The sequence below is a fragment of the Prionailurus viverrinus genome, chromosome E1 (assembly GCF_022837055.1).
Source record: "Prionailurus viverrinus isolate Anna chromosome E1, UM_Priviv_1.0, whole genome shotgun sequence".
NCBI classification, from domain to species: domain Eukaryota; kingdom Metazoa; phylum Chordata; class Mammalia; order Carnivora; family Felidae; genus Prionailurus; species Prionailurus viverrinus.
The window spans coordinates 273,806-290,445 of record NC_062574.1 but is presented as its reverse complement, the minus strand read 5'-3'; the positions used below and the strand labels follow the sequence as shown (position 1 = coordinate 290,445).

Genomic DNA, 16,640 nt, shown 5'->3' with positions numbered 1-16,640 from the left:
CGTTGTCCTACCGCGTGTTTTTGCACACCTTTATTTAGCGTTGTAAGAATTTGCCTTAGTTTTAACCAGCTCTTTATTCTTGGACATTTAGGTTGTTTCCATTTTTATAATATTATAACCTTGTGTCACAGCTAGCATTTTGGAAATAATCACAATTCTGTGATTTCTTTCCAGGCTTTTTTCATTCAGGGAGCCGGAATGCTTCATGCTTTGTCTCATTTCTTCTAATGCTCTCCTGGGCCAAAAGAAGTGTTCTTACTTTGCTCAAAGGAACTGAGGCCTAGGGAGGTAGAGTCTTTGTGTCTTGCCCGTAGGCAGAGCGGTAGTTCAGCTCCTGGAGTAGACGCTTCCTGTCTCACTGTGCTGGGCTTTTCTCTAAGTTGTGTCCCTTTTAACTTCTCACCTCCTCCTCTCCAACCCAAATAAGAAATTGTGACACCTCTTAAAAGTGAGTCATGCCTGCGTCCCCTGTTTGGACTTGATTATCAGAAATAAATTCTCACAACTGCTGTGAGCAAGCTCCTGTTTTTAACTCAATTGAAATTTCGGAACCCTAGCTGTAGAAGTTTTCTTACCATGGATTTAGTCAGGATTTAAAAAACGATCTTTGTGTTAGTTTTCAAGACACGTAAATTTCTAAGAAACTTTGCAATGGAAAGATTTTAAGCCGCCCTTAAATTTACCCATTGTTCTTATGACTCCTTAATTTGGTTGATGCTTTTTTGACCAGTTTATCGTATGCTAGCTGCATTGTACACATTATTTCTGGTATCAGAGTTATTTCAGAATTTTCTTTTCAAAATGTGAATTGCTATTTTGCTTTTAGTTGGGAGCCTAGCATTTGCTGAACTAAAGAACTTAATCCAATACTGAATTTGTTGTTTGCGCTTGACAGATGTCCAGATTAACATAAAACGTTGTCTTAGCGATGGATGTGACACTAGAATTCATGGTCTGAGGGCTGTTGGCTTTCAGAGAGTTAAGAAGTCTGGGGTCTCAGTGTCAGATGCTTCTGCAATCTGGTACTGGTCTCTGCTGACATCTCTGGTGACGGCGTCCATGGAGACAAACCCCGCCTTCGTCCAGACAGTGCTGCACAATACTCAGTAAGTCACCCCCTCTGCTTTCCAACCCTCCGCGGCCCCCGTCGTCCCCTCCCCCTGCAGAGCATGGCGCTTAGCAGCCCTCAGTCACTGAGACTCAGCGTCTCTGCCTCGGGTGCCCCGGTGTTTCCTGTTGGTGCTGTCAGCTCCCGGCTGCTCTGCCCCTTGCCCGTCGGTGGCAGTTGGTCACACTTACGTAGCGCTTGAGATCAGATAAGCTCCTTCAGGTGCTGTGTGTCATTTACCTCCTCATACTGTGAAATGTACACGTAAAACTTCTCCCCAGGTGACAGGTGAGGACCCCGTGGCGTTCCCCAGGGCCCATCGCTGGGCAGGGATGTGTCAGGTAGGGTCTAGGCCTCTGGACTCCAGGTTGAGGGCTCTTTTCGCTCCTGATGGAAATCTGTGCAAGGGTGCTAAATGAATTCAGTTTGAAATGTAGAGCACCTTTGAAAATTAAAATGGAAAAAGTAAAGGTAAATTAAAATTGAATTAAAAGTTAAAATTAAACAATTAAAATTGAATCACATTTAAATTAAGAAAATTAAAAGTTAAAAAGTTAAAAAAAAACCTGTGAGGGCACAAAGTCCCAGCGGTAACATACAAGGCAGAAAGTGGTGAGCGACGTGCAGCCTTAGGAGCAGTGAAGTGTCAGAGCCCTGCGTTTAAGTTCAGTGACTGATAACAAGAGACTGTTGGTAGATGTCCTCTCGATGTCTTTTGAGATTGTTGGTTATTGCTGTTGAATAAAGCTGCTCAGCCAGTAACACTGCGGGCAGTGCCAGATGTGAAGGGCAGTATTTGGCCATACTCCTGTCTTGCTTCCTGTTTAAAGTTTTTTTTAGAAAAACGGTCTGTAACTTAGAGTATATTTCAAGTGCAATGCAAAGAACTTTTATTTCCTTCTGAGGTGTCGGAGAGAAATTTGCAAACCTGGTGCCCCATTGTCCCTAATACATTGGCGTGTATATCATGTGAATAAGAACACTGTGCTACAGCCATCAGGCCCAGGGGATTGACGGGCACTTACGGCACCGTCCTTTCGGGGCTTGTGAGTTGGCCCAGTAGTGTCCTGTGTGGCACAGCGATCCAGGCCAGAATCATACTTTATTTTGTTGCCACGTCTCTTCGGTCTCCGTCAGAGTGGACCGGTTCCTCAGTCTTCCCTTGACTGTACGGCTTTGACACGTTTGAAAATTACAGGTCAGTTATTTGCAAGAGTGTCGTTCGGTTTTGGTTTATCTGATGTCTCATGATTAAGTGTAGGTGTTGTATCTTTAGCGGGAGCATCACAGAAGTGATGACGCGCTCTGGTTTCACCCCGTCAGCTGACACACCACCTTAGATTGTCTGGTTACTGGTGCTGTTCAGGTCAACATCGATCCCTGGATGGAAGGGTGGTCTCTTAGATTTTTCCATTGTAAAGGGACTTTTTTTTTTTTCCTGGTAATTAGTATTTTGTGAGGAGATGCTTTGAGACAACATATCCCCTTCCTCCTCAAACTTGGTATTGGTGTGGACGCGTGATTCTTAATGTTGTTCGCTGGGTTATAACTGATCACGGTGTTGATGTTTGCATTGGCCCAGGCTTGGCCTGTGGGAACTCCTTCAGTCTGGTTCATGGGTCCTTTGACATGTCTTCATTAACTTGGAACACTTCCTTACTTTCCAGAACAACAAAATACTCCAGGCCTGTCTTGAATGCTCCCTGCCTTAGTCCTACAGTGAGCCATTTTTTCTGCAGAGTCATCGTCCCTTTTAGTGGAGAATTTAGGAAGTGAACACGCAAGGGACGCCTGGGTGGTGCGGTCAGTTAAGCGTCCGACTCTCGATCTCGGCTCAGGTTGTCATCTCACAGTTTGTGGGTTCATCTGTGCTGATGGCGTGGAGCCTTCTGGGGATTCTGTCTCCGCCCCTCCCCCACTTGTGTGCACGCACACACGCGCACATTCTCTCTTAAAATAAATAAATGTAAAAAATTTTTAAAAAAGAGGGGCTCCTGGGTGGTTCAGTCGGTTGAGCGTCCGACTTCGACTCAGGTCACGATCTCGCGGTGTGTGGGTTTGAGCCCCGCGTCGGGCTCTGCTCTGACAGCTCAGAGCCTGGAGCCTGCTTCGGATTCTGTGTCTCCTTCTCTCTCTGCCCCTCCCCTGCTTGCACTCTGCACTCTGCCTCTCTCTAAAATAAATAAACATCAAAAAAAATTTGTTAAAGGAGAGGAAGAAGAAAGAGAACACACTGAACTCATTGCAGGTGGGGTGTGACTTCTCTCCTCTGTCTCCGTGGGCCCCACTGGGAAATACGTGTTTGCACGGAAGTGATGTGCACGTGTGTGTACATTGTGCACGTTTACACGCATGCTCATTTCTGTGAGCTCCCTTCCGCGCTCACTTCTGACCCCGTGTACAGACGACCCCGCCTCTGGTTGTCGCCCTCGGTTTGTGCTTCCCTTATCTGACGCTGAGAAACCTGCCGCCCGTCCTCCCACGTGACCAGGCTCCCGTCTCCTGCCCTCATCCAGACCCTGCCCTCACCCCACTCCCGCCCCAGCATCTTTTGCAAGGCCACTGCTGTGACCGTCCCCACTCCAGAACCCCATTGTGGGCCACCGTGGTGCCTGTCCTCCTGCCCAAGCACAGCCCTGCTTTAGGGACTAAATTTTCAGGAAAGAGAAGAAGGGCTTTCTACCTAATTTTTGTGAAGATAAGCCAAGTGGTTGACAAGTGGAGGTAATTTTGTTAAATTTAAATTCAAGTTAGTTAACATACTGTGTAGTACTGGTTTCAGGAGCAGAACCCGGTGATTCATCACTTCCATACGACACCCAGGGCTCATGCCAGCAAGTGCCCTCCTAATGCCCATCACCCATGTAACACCCCCCCCGCCCCCGCCATCAACCCTCAGCTTGTTCTCTGCAGTTAAGAGTCTCATGGTTTGCCTTCCTCTCTACTTTTATTTTTCCTTTCCTTCCCCTGTGTTCATCTGTTTTGTTTCTTAAATACCACATATAAGAGAAATCATGCGATATTTATCTTTCTCTGACTTATTGCACTTCGCATAATACACTCTGGTTCCACCCATGTTGTTGCAAATGGCAAGATTTCAAGGAACGGATATATTTAAAGCTTATATTTCTAAGAAGCTGTAATTATTAATCTGCAATTACATTTCCACTCCTAATGTTTACATGTCAGTGATCTAAAACTACTATAAAATTTTTTGGAAAAATCAATGAAAATCAATGAGGAAAAATAAAAAGTATCATGAAACAAAGTGTTTGCTTGTACTGCATCCGCGTGTGTGACCTCGGTGGCCTCCTGCATTTGCAGCTCCGTGTAGAGAGAGGGCGAGAGCTGAGGGCACAGTGGGAGCTGACAGAATATTAGCTCTACCGTGCTGTCTCTATTTTGAAACGTAGAAATAAAGTTGTTTCGGAGCTTCTCATTACTGCTGCCGTAAGATGATGGTCAGTTGCAGAATCTTGAGTTATTTTTTGCACACCTTCAAGTTGCACACGTAGCACGATTGCTGGTGCAGAGGAGGACCCAGTAGTTTTGGGTTGTATCGGTTTGTTGGGTAACTACTAGTTTGGAGGAGATAAAGCTTCGGAGGGGTTTCAGAAAGATAAACGTTAGTGGAGACGAGAAAAGAGAAACATTGAAGCAGGCATGAAGGTAGAAAGGCTAGAATAGCATATTTTAGGAACACGGGCGAGAATAGAAACGGTGATGGGTGCTGGTACGTTTAGGAGAAAAGAAAATTCGTGGCACGTCTTTAGATACCATAGACCTAAGATCGGATGTGTGAACCGAACCGTTTCCTGGGCCCCAAGCTGCTCTCCCTCCGGGGTCGGGTTTTCTACAAAGTCTGGGGTTTTTCTGGAGAGTACGTGTGTCTTTTGCCCACTCTGCGTAGAATGAGTACTTGATCCCAAAGAGTGTGGAATGAGCCTTTGCAGAGGGCAAGGGAACTCTTGAAAGAAGAACTAAACAAGAAAGCAACCCCACGACAGGACCTGGCACCATGACTCCGGGGGAAGCAGATGTCACGCTGTGTGTCAGGCTCTCCGTAGGAACGCTGTTCGCTCAGGAGGGATCAATCCGAACGAGCTTCTAGGCGTTCAGTTTTTGTTTCGTGTTCGTGAACTGATGTGTCCGCCTGGCCACAGGCGGTGTTCTGACCTCCACCTCCCACTTTCAGGAAGGCGCTGCAGCACATGCCTCCACTTTCCCTCTCACCAGGATCCACGGATTTCTCGACTTTCCTGTCTCCCAACGTTCTTGAAGAAGTGGACAGCTTCCTCATAAGAATAACGAGGTAAAATCAGGGTTGATGAGGTGGGGCTTGTAGGGCGTAGAGGGCATCTGTGCTTGTTAAGTCTTCCTTTAAAAACTTTTTTTATCTTTCATGGATTACCACTAAAAACAGCTCATGGTTCATGATTGAAGAAGAAATGACGCAGTCATTCACCCGTGTAAACTCCATTATCTTGGGATGCTACCTGACCTTAGGAGGTGGGGGTGGGTGGGGGGGGTTCTCTGCTGCAGCCAGAACCGGTGTCCCTCCGTCCCTCTGCTTACGTGGTGGCCTTGGGCGGCATCCGCTTGCCTGCCTGTACAGCCGCTGGTCCACAGGCCTGGCCGAGGCCCCGTAGTAGCTTGTCGGCGGTCTTGCTTGCCCTGGCACACTCGCTCTCTTCGCTCTGTCTCTCTCAAAAATAAACAAATAAACATTTAACAGGAAGCAGTTTGTACGTGATGTGTTTAAAATGACCGAGAAGCATATGGTTCAGTACGTCTAAAATACCCTGTTGGTGTTGGAGGACTGAGCTCCCAACCCAGTCCTCACCCAGTCGTCATTCTTAGGGCAGCGGCTTCTTGTAGGAGCTTCTTTATTTGTGGTTTATTTACTTATTGTTTGATTTGTTAAAGTTGATACTGTTAGTGTTGTGGAGACAGAGGTGAGCATTTAATTTCCTAGTCCTCTAGGTTGATTTAATTTTTCTTCAGGTTATCTTGAGGATTTTGAGAAAGTATTTCTGGTAAACGTATAGAAAGCACACCATGGGTCGGTTTTACTTCTGGGGTCAATTACGTGGGGTTCGGGCTACCTTGATGTGCTCATGTTTTTAAGAAGTGAAAAGTTTTTTGTTCTTTGCTCATAGCTGCTGTTCGACTCCAGAGGTGGAGCTGACCCTTCTGGCTTTTGCACTAGCAAGAGGAAGTGTCGCCAAAGTGCTGAGCTCTCTGTGTGCCATCACTGACCACCTGGACACACGCTACGAAGCCTCGTCCCTCATCTCCTCCATGGCGTCAGTCAGGCAGAACCTGCTCCTTAAATACGGTAAGTGACACAGGCTCCCGGGACGGACAAGCCAGAAAACCACTGTTACCGAGGGGCGCATGGGGGGGCTCAGTCGGTTGAGCGTCTGACTCTTGATTTCTGCTCCCGTCTTGATCCCAGGGTCATAGGATCGACCTCTCCATCGATTCTTGGGATTCTCTCTCTCCGTCAGTCTGTGCCCCTCTCTCCGTCTGCCCCACTCACGCATGCTCTCTCTCTCTAAAATAAAACAATAGCAAAAAAAAACCCCATCATTAACGTGGGACTTCCTGGCATCTTATGTCCTCGGGTAGTTTGTGGATCAGGTCACTGTAGTTACACCGCGTGTGTAGACCAAGAGGGTTGGGAAGTTGGACTGTCTCCCCTGTGGAGGAGGAGAGAACCGGATCCTCGTCTTAGACGGCATCCCTCTGCCTCCCGTGAGCTCCACAGGCCTGCCACCGCTTTGCCCACCTGGGCCCGTCGTGACACTGTCTGCCGACCCTTCTCAGTTGGGCTGTGAGGAACAACTTCTTTGCCATCCTGGCTTCTGGTGCTGCAGTTTCTGTCTGCAAAGTAGAGTAGTGGATCCCATCCCTGTAGTAATGGGCAAACTGTGCTGTTTCTGTCATGATCTTTGTACTTTTGCCTTAATACGACCTAATAATTTATTTTATGTTTAATTTTTAAAGGCAGACAATTAATGTGTTATAAATCCATTTCCCCCCCTAAATTTTAAAAGATAATTTTTTGGTTGGGTAGGGGGCCCATAGCAGGCACGGCTGGATGAGGGGGGGATATGTAGTGTCTGGGAAATACTCTCCAGGACGCTTTTCAGTTCAGATGAGCAGTTGTTTAGGTAGGGAACTCTGGGTGGGGGCGTAAAACGTGAGGGAATGTTTATTATTGGCAGTATTCTAGTTCTGGGTTGGAGTACAGGTTAGTGGGTTCTCACTACAGTATTCTTTAAATTGTAAAAAAAAAATTTTTTTTTTTAACATTTATTTATTTTTGAGAGAGACAGAGACAGAATGCGAGTGTGTTGGGGCAGAGAGAAAGGGAGGCACAGAATCTGAAGCAGGCTCCAGGCTCCAAGCTGTCAGCACAGAGCCTGACACGGGGCTCAAACCCACAAGCTGTGAGATCATGACCTGAGCTGAAGTCGGACGCTCAACCGACTGAGCCACCCAGGCGCCCCATCACTACAACATTATTAACACAAGAGAAAAAGGAAAAGCTTTCAGGTCATCATAGCAAATGGTGATTTTTGTAATTTTTAAAACTTTCAAAACTTGCCCGCAGGTGTATTAAAGAAACAAAACCCCAAAGCGTAAGATATTATTTATGTATTTAAATGCAGTTACAACAAAATTAATTATTGGCTCCAAAACACTATCTTAGAACTCCCTCTCCCAAGTATGTTGAACGTATGCTGTTACCCTGTCTTACAATATACTTTGTTTCTGAATAGTGGTGTTTTAGAGACCTCTTCATGGAATCACGTAGGGACATAAAGCTGTACTTGGTCTCTTTCAGGAAAGCGCAACTTTTGTCCAGCATCGCTTCTCTGCTTTAGTTTTTCAACAGGTACATTTTTAGTAGTGTGGTGTCCACAGACGCTCCATTTCCACTGATGTGTCTGCTAGTCTTTATTTTTTTCATCGTGCTGGGTTAAGGCTCTTGTTCTCTCTCTTGTCTTTGATCAGGTAAACCTCTCCAGTTGATCCTTCAGGCCTGTGATGTCAAAGGGAAGGAAGAGAAATCAGGGCCTGAAAACCTCCTCGTCGAGCCGTGGACGAGAGACGGTGAGTGGTAGGTGTGTCTGTGTTTTGTGAGTGGGGAGGGCCGCGGGCACGTGAGACCACGCGTGGGGCTCTGGGGTGCTCAGAACACACAGGCTGCACACCGTGTTGGCCTCTGTTGAGTGGTGGTCCTTGAACCATTTGTGTGCCTTCATTGTCACGGCCCTGTAATCTGCTAAGGGCCAGTCGCTTGTAACAATTTCAAAGTAGTTGAGAGCCTTGAGTTTTGAAAAGCAAGCGTTCTCCATCTTGGAATATAAAAAGTTAGCGTTTTCAAGTTCAGATTATGTTCCTATTGTGTCATCTTAAAGCAGTAAGAGACTCAGCAGATCGAGGCATATAGTATTGCTGAGAACATAATTTAAGGGAAGGGTATTTCTTGGTGTGGCTCATCTGGCGTCTGGAGCATCCGGAAGGAAGCCTCACTCCTTCCCTAGTGCTAACACGGTAGTGGCTGACGTGCTCTTCACGTGGCGGTGGGCTCTCTTCCTCGTCCAGGGTGTTTGTGTCTTCCTCACCCGTCTTACTGGCCAGCCAGTCCGTCATCCGCACACGCCCCACTTGTGCTCACCGTACTGCTTGGAACATTGCCTATTTGGTGAAGGAGGGGAATGTTCTGGAAGTTGTCAAATGAGTTAACAAATGAGCCAGTCATCGTAACTTCAGTGTTTCCCTTTTGCAGGGTTCCTTACGGAGACTGGAAAAACCAGAGCAAGTGCTATTCTTTCTTCAGGAACTGAATCTGCCTTCCAAGTTACACAGATCAGAATTATGGTAATTCCCATGCTGCCTTCTTCAAGCAACGTTACTGCTATTTTGAAAGTAGGGCTATGGGGGCGCCTGGGGGGCGCAGTCGGTTGAGCCTCCGACTTCGGCCCAGGTCACGATCTCGCGGTCCGTGAGTTCACGATCTCGCGAGATCTCGAGTGATCTCGCGTGAGTTCGAGCCCCCCGTCGGCTCTGGGCTGACGGCTCGGAGCCTGGAGCCGGTTTCCGATTCTGTGTCTCCCTCTCTCTCTGCCCCTAACCCACTTGCATTCTGTCTCTGTCTCTCTCAAAAATAAACATTAAGGGGCGCCTGGGGGGCGCAGTCGGTTGAGCCTCCGACTTCGGCCAGGTCACGATCTCGCGGTCCGCGAGTTCGAGCCCCGCGTCGGGCTCTGGGCTGACGGCCCGGAGCCTGGAGCCTGCTTCGGATTCTGTGTCTCCCTCTCTCTCTGCCCCTAACCCACTTGCATTCTGTCTCTGTCTCTCTCAAAAATAAACATTAAGGGGCGCCTGGGGGGCGCAGTCGGTTGAGCCTCCGACTTCGGCCAGGTCACGATCTCGCGGTCCGCGAGTTCGAGCCCCGCGTCGGGCTCTGGGCTGACGGCCCGGAGCCTGGAGCCTGCTTCGGATTCTGGGTCTCCCTCTCTCTCTGCCCCTAACCCACTTGCATTCTGTCTCTGTCTCTCTCAAAAATAAACATTAAGGGGCGCCTGGGGGGCGCAGTCGGTTGAGCCTCCGACTTCGGCCCAGGTCACGATCTCGCGGTCCGCGAGTTCGAGCCCCGCGTCGGGCTCTGGGCTGACGGCCCGGAGCCTGGAGCCTGCTTCGGATTCTGGGTCTCCCTCTCTCTCTGCCCCTCCCCCGCTCATGCTCTGTCTCTCTCTGTCCCAAAAATAAACATTAAGGGGCGCCTGGGGGGCGCAGTCGGTTGAGCCTCCGACTTCGGCCCAGGTCACGATCTCGCGGTCCGTGAGTTCACGATCTCGCGAGATCTCGAGTGATCTCGCGTGAGTTCGAGCCCCCCGTCGGCTCTGGGCTGACGGCTCAGAGCCTGGAGCCGGTTTCCGATTCTGTGTCTCCCTCTCTCTCTGCCCCTAACCCACTTGCATTCTGTCTCTGTCTCTCTCAAAAATAAACATTAAGGGGCGCCTGGGGGGCGCAGTCGGTTGAGCCTCCGACTTCGGCCCAGGTCACGATCTCGCGGTCCGCGAGTTCGAGCCCCGCGTCGGGCTCTGGGCTGATGGCCCGGAGCCTGGAGCCTGCTTCGGATTCTGTGTCTCCCTCTCTCTCTGCCCCTCCCCCGCTCATGCTCTGTCTCTCTCTGTCCCAAAAATAAACATTAAGGGGCGCCTGGGGGGCGCAGTCGGTGAAGCGTCCGACTTCAGCCAGGTCACGATCTCGCGGTCCGCGAGTTCGAGCCCCACGTCGGGCTCTGGGCTGACGGCTCGGAGCCTGGAGCCTGCTTCGGATTCTGTGTCTCCCTCTCTCTCTGCCCCTCCCCCGCTCATGCTCTGTCTCTCTCTGTCCCAAAAATAAATAAACGTTAAAAAAAATATTAAAAAAAAATAGGATTATGTAGGATGCCTGGGTGACTCAGTTGGCTAAGTGTCAGCTTGGGTCATAATCTTGCAGTTCATGGGTTTGAGCCCATGTCAGGCTCTGTGCTGATTGCTTGGAGCCTGGAGCCTGCTTCGGATTCTGTGTCTCTTTCTCTCTGCCCCTCCCCTCCTTGTGCCCTACGTCTGTGTGTCTGTCTGTCTCTCTCTCAAAAATAAATAAACATTTACAAAAAAATAGAATTATGCTTCAGAGGTCTGTGACACTGCGTTTTCATCGATTATCTAATGATTACTCTGTGCCAGGCCTGTAGCCGAGGACAGGTACACAGAGATGAATAGACTGTTGTCTGGGAAGGTGTGAACATAAGGACTGAGAAAGAGAAAGAATCCTTTCTTAGGAAGCAGCTTTTTTTTACTCTTAACATATTCAAAAATATGTGTATATTTTGTTGGTTTGATTTTGCTTTAAGCTGTTTGAATTTCACCGTATTTTTTGGAAACAAAGCAGCCACAGGACCTTAGCACCTTCAGCGTACTTCATCTGGATCTCTGTTTCCAGGTTCGACGTGGTGGCATTGGGGCCCAGTGCGGGTTGGTGTTTGCCTACAACTCATCTTCTGAGAAATTTCACGCAGAAGAACACTTCAAAAGGTTTGAAAAGTATGACAAATGGAAACTTCAGGAATTCAGGCAGTTTGTAAAAAGCAGGTAAGGAACAGAATAAAAATTTTTGTAGTTAATAAGACTGTATGCCTTCTCCTATTGGTAAAATACGTGTTTATGTCTTCGTAGATGAGGTGCCCCTAAGCCATCCTCAGTGGCCATGAGCATTCATCGCTTTCTAGCAGCGTCTGAAGACATGTTTTAATTTGTTCGTAGACCCTAACCCATTCCTTCTGTGACCAGGTCGAGGCATCTCCAGAATGGCTGGGTGCTGATACGTGTCTGGACTGTCTTCAGTCGCCCAGCCACCCGGAAGTTTACATGCCCCAGCCTCCCTCCTCCTAGTCATGCTGTTATTGGACATGTTTTTAAGTACCCAGCCCTGCACTGGGCCTGATTCTGGGCGCCAAAGAGACACATTGAGCGTGTTGGCGCAGTCCCTGTTCTGTGGTGCTGTCCTCTCAGATGAGCAGTGTCAGTGTTGTCCGCACTGGGCAGGAGAGGGGGGATGGGGGTTCTGGGAGAGGAGACCCCGGAGGGAGTACCGTCAGTATTGAGAGCTAAGGATGACGTGCAGGCGATCAGCTGCTTGGAGAAGTAGAAGGAGAGATCTTGAGCAGAGAGCAGAGCAGATTTGTGAACTCATAGGGGAAGCACGGAGGGGGTGGGGGCTTCAGGGTCCTGCAAGTGCCACAAGTACTTTGGGGTGGAGAGTGGCGGAACGTGGAACTGGAGGGCCAGGGAGGGGCTGAGTCTCTGAAGGTCTTTCTGTCTCTGGGTCAGGGCTTGGACCGTATCCTTTAAGCAAGGGAGGGCGGTCGGTGTAGTGTTGAGGCGTTTCAGAGAGAAGGACAGAGAGCCTAGATGTGTGTTTTACCAGTACCGTTCTAGACCATGCTGTGTGTCGCATGGGCAGGGGAGACCAGCGTGGAGGCAGGGTGGGATGGGTCACTTTGGCCAGAGCCCTGGCAGTGATGGAGAGGTGGCGACCCACTGGGAGACCGCCAGAAGGTCACTGAGTGTAGAGCTGAGGAAGGAGTATGGTGTGGGCGTCAGGGAGGCCTGGGAAACAGGTCTGTGGGGAAGGTGGTGAGCTCCGTTTTGATCCGTTTGAATGTGAGGGTTAGGGACACCTTGAGGTACTTGACAACTAGTTGGGTAAGTGTGTCAGGAGTCTGGAAGAGGCGTATTGAAGCTACCGATAGATAGAGACAGTTAAGTGATCATTTAAGTGAGTTAGATCGTTCTGGAAGAGTGTGTGGGCCAGGAAGAGAAGAAAGACCGTACAGACCAGCATGCTGAGAGGCACCAGCATTTAAGAGGCAACGGAGAAAAAAGGAGCCCAAGAGACAGCCAGCGAGGCAGTAGGAAGGCCTGTGTGTGTCATCGTGAAGCCAGGGGGAGTGATGTGAAAGCAAGCAGGGGGTGGGCAGCGGTGTCAGATGTGACCCAGGGTCAGTGGGATCAAGTCTGCGCGTGAACCTGCCACATTTAGCCGCAGGTCATTGGTGACCCTCGGGCCGCGTTGCCTCCCTCACTCCTAGTGGCGGGTTAGAGCTCACGGAGCTGAGCCCCCGACTTGCTGATCTTGCTGCAGCGCGTCTTGGGTGACAGGGCGCTAGAGCTCACGGAGGGCTCTAGCTGTGGTCCAGTAGTGAATGCGAAGTGTGCGTGGTGTTCGGTGTGGATTCTGATCCGGTAGTTCTGGGCGGGGTCTGAGACTTTGACCTGTAGGAAGCTCTCAGGTGACTGACGCTCCCCACCCACGGACCACACTTGGAGTATCCGGGATCTAGAATAACTCCCTCTCCCTGCTGTACTTCCTGTGGTGACATTCCAAGTGCCACCAAGACAAATGGTCATTCAGTCTCCAGAATACTCTTGAGGACGGAGAGCTCACAGCGCTTCAGTAGTTAGATTATATTCAGTTGAGATCCACATTCCGTGCCCTTAATTCCAGCCCTCCAAATATCCTTCACCCCTAAAGTCTCCCTCCCCACCACAAATGTATGCCTTTTTAAAAGATGCCTTTTTTTTTTTTTTTTTTTTTTTTTAATGGTAACTAGAGATTACACTTGTTTTTAAGCAGCTCTCTCCCATTCTTGGGACATATTAAAAGAAGTTTTTCCCTTAAACCTGCTATTAAACAAGATCTTTCACATATAGGATTTTTTTTTTTTTTTTTTTTTTTTTTTTTTTTTTTATAACTTAAATGTAGCCTAGTCACTACACCCTTACTGATTTTTAGCTTCCGGTTCCAGCCTGAACTACTCTGAAATCCTGCTTTGGCTAGCCTCTGTGCTACCAGTCTGTCTCCAGTTTGGAAATCAAAATGTTAATGTACATGCATCTGTCTTCTTCCCCCCTTTTTTTTTTTTCCTCTGTCTCTCTGGCCGGATGTGGATCAGTCAGCACGCCCAGAGTCCGCTGTCTGATTGCTGTGTGGTGCACTGAACGAGGTTGCTTCCCTTTGTATCTGACACCCAGACAGCTGTCTCTCCATCTCAAAGATTTTCTTGATGGCTGCCACAGAGTGAATTAAAAAATTCTCAAACACAATACTGATAAAACTCGTTGAAGTGGTTTTGGGTTAAGACAGAATACCACCTGTCCCATTGGGTTTAGGGTTAACGAGGTCATGAAAGGTTTATGCTCAGAGGGGCTTAAGCTGGGACGTCTGGGTGGCTCAGTTAGTTAAGTGTCTGACTCTTGATTTTGGCTTAGGTCGTGATCTCATGGTTTGTTGGATTGAGCCCCTGTGTTGGGCTTTGTGCTGACAGTACAGAGCCTGCTTGGGATTCTCTCTCTCCCTCTCCTCTCTCTCTTTCCTTCTCCACTCACGTGCACTCACTCTCTCTCAAAAAGGAATAAATAAACATTAAAAAAAAAAAAAAAAGAAAGTGGGGCGCCTGGGTGGCTCAGTCAGTTGAGCGTCCGACTTCAGCTCAGGTCATGATCTCGCGGTTCGTGGGTTCGAGCCCCGTGTCGGGCTCTGTCCAGCTTGGAGCCTGGGGCCTGCTTCGGATTCTGTGTCTCCCTCTCTCTCTCTGCCCCTCCCCCGCTCACGCTCTGTGTCTCTCTGTGTCAAAAATAAATAAACATTAAAAACAATTTTTTTTTAAAAGAAAGTATCTTCTTGACTTATGTTAAGAAGAGAACATTTTTTGTGCCTGTTACAGAACCTACCCCGAGTCCTTAATCTTTTCCCCCTTCTTGCCATGAATGCCCACGTTCGCTTCTCACACAGAGTACTCCCGTGTTGCCAGCTTGCCGGCTGTATTACAGATTAACTAGTGGAAAGTTTTAGGAGTGTTACCTGAAAAAGACTGCCTTTTTCTCCTTTGGTTATTTAATTCCTGAAAAGGGAGTACGATTCAAATGTCTAGTTTTTAAAAAGAGGTGGCACAGAGTTGTGCGTCTTTAGCCTGAAATGCTTTCCTGGAAGGAACTTTTAAGGAACAGGAAGAAATGACAGAGGCTGAAGTTTTCCTTTTTCGGAGCTCCAGGGTCTGAAAGCTCCCTGCCTCTTACCCTTCAGTTGTTGAAAGGGAACTAAACCGCAGGCTGGTCGTATGTATATTAGCCAGACCTCGGGAGAGAAAACCGAACCTCCCTCTCCTTTGGATCTTTCTAGAAGCACACAGTGGCTGTTGTATCTTTCCTTATTCCTGACCTGCTCATCAAAGACACCTTGGGTTTGTGTCTCATTCTTCACATGTGCCGGCTATCTAGAGAAGCAAACTTTCTCTTCAGTGCCCAGATTACATTTGGAGGCTGAGGAGTGGGGAGGAAATCACCACCAGCCGCTTCACGTGCTTAGAGACGCAGGTGCTACACCCGCTCCCTGGTTGTCACTTGACAGGTCGCACATGCAAGTTAATGCCACTCAGACCCTTGAGGAGCTTAGAAGTAGGACGGTGTTTTGTGATCACCCTTGTGCTTACAGGGCTGGTTGCTCACCTGGTGACCTTGGAGAGGAAGACCCTGTTGGCTGGTTTGAGCTCGAAGAGGAATGGGACGAAGCAGACGTGAAGCTGCAACAGTGCAGAGTCGCCCAAGTAAGCAGTCACGGGTCGTGGCCTTCGCACGCGTGCCCGCCCCCTCCTTTCACCGCGTCCGTGTTGACGGAGGGGTTGGCGCGTGCCCGCCCCTGAGCCAGCTGTGCCTGGGACCGATGGGCGACACTACGATGGTGGGACGTTCGGGGGCTGTGCCCAGAGGAACAGCGTCCCGCCCCGCCCCGCCTGGAGGTCACCAGGGAAGGCTTCCCAGGAGAGGCGGTGTGCCGCCACGTGTGGAGAGCCGATCACGTCATCGCCTGGGGCCAGGCTGGCACGTGCGGGGAAGGGGCGCGCAGCTGGGCGAGCGGAAGGTGTGCTGTGCCCGCGGTGCGGGAGACACGACGACTGTCCACTTCGTTTTCTTAACTAAAGCTTCGTGTAAGTCTTAGTGAGAAGCTTCAGTGAGAGGAATGAGAACTGTCTGTAGGGCCTGTACGCGCTGGGTAGACATTTATGCATTTGAGTCGTGGAGTCTGGATGGCTCTTGGCAGAAGAGCTTCCACGGTAAGAGGCCGATGTTGCATAGGAGGTGAGCTTGCGGGTGGCTTTGGCTTTGTGCGGACAAGGCTGTATCCCGGGCCGTGGGTTGTCTGTGTTAGTTGGGGGCTTTGAGAGGATTCCTTAGGGCATTTGTTGTTGACTCTTGTCACCACATACCTGATCTCTCTTTCAAAATAACTGGGCCACAGAGCACACGTACTTCCCGGATTCATCCCATCTTACCCTGTGTTTGCCCTGATGAGAGGGGGTCATGCCATTTCCCTTACTGTGATCCTTCCCCAAACCTGACTTGGTTCGGCACTCGTATTGTCTTCTGTTTCTGTGGATGTTGGACTTCTGTTTTGTGCCTTGTGCTAGGCAGAGTGGGACCTAGTAGGTTGTTAACGTCACCCCTTCCATTTGTGTTCCAGCTGCTGAGTCCTCCCCCTTCAATGTGTCTTTCCTTTCTAGTATTTGATGGTGAAGTTCCTCTGCACCCGCCAGGAGTCGGCAGAGCGCTTGGGAGTGCAAGGCCTCAGCATCAGTGGGCATCTCCGGCCGGCGAGAACTGGGGCAGAGCAGCACGTCGTCTGCACCCGCTGCGTAAAGGACACGGAGGACAGCGTCTGCGGGGCCACCCTGCTGCTCAGGACCCTTCAGTTCATTCAGCAGCTCGCCCATGACCTGGTAGAGTCTTCTCAGTTGTTAGATCTCATTCTTTTGGGAAAATCAATGGTGACGTTGAGGGAAATGAACAACCGGTGAAACCTGACCCTGCTGAAGCGTGCAGAGTGAGCGTGTGCGGCCGGCATTGTGCTGCCTGGATGACCCCGGAAGAGCCGGGGAGTGAGGTGCTGGGCGTTGGTGGTGGTAGACTAGGGA

At 49.5% G+C, this 16,640-nt stretch overlaps 1 protein-coding gene across 5 annotated transcripts in view; it reads left to right on the top strand.

Moving 5' to 3' along the window:
* ZZEF1 (zinc finger ZZ-type and EF-hand domain containing 1) overlaps positions 1-16,640 on the top strand; it is a 115,535-nt gene that overhangs the window by 24,061 nt on the left and 74,834 nt on the right. For all 5 annotated transcript variants that reach the window (XM_047832754.1, XM_047832752.1, XM_047832753.1 and 2 more), the window contains exons 6-13: positions 896-1,106; positions 5,304-5,420; positions 6,268-6,446; positions 8,132-8,230; positions 8,910-9,001; positions 11,114-11,262; positions 15,164-15,275; positions 16,230-16,445. In XM_047832754.1, the coding sequence (XP_047688710.1) occupies positions 896-1,106; positions 5,304-5,420; positions 6,268-6,446; positions 8,132-8,230; positions 8,910-9,001; positions 11,114-11,262; positions 15,164-15,275; positions 16,230-16,445 (1,175 nt within the window). The remainder of the gene's footprint in view (positions 1-895; positions 1,107-5,303; positions 5,421-6,267; positions 6,447-8,131; positions 8,231-8,909; positions 9,002-11,113; positions 11,263-15,163; positions 15,276-16,229; positions 16,446-16,640) is intronic.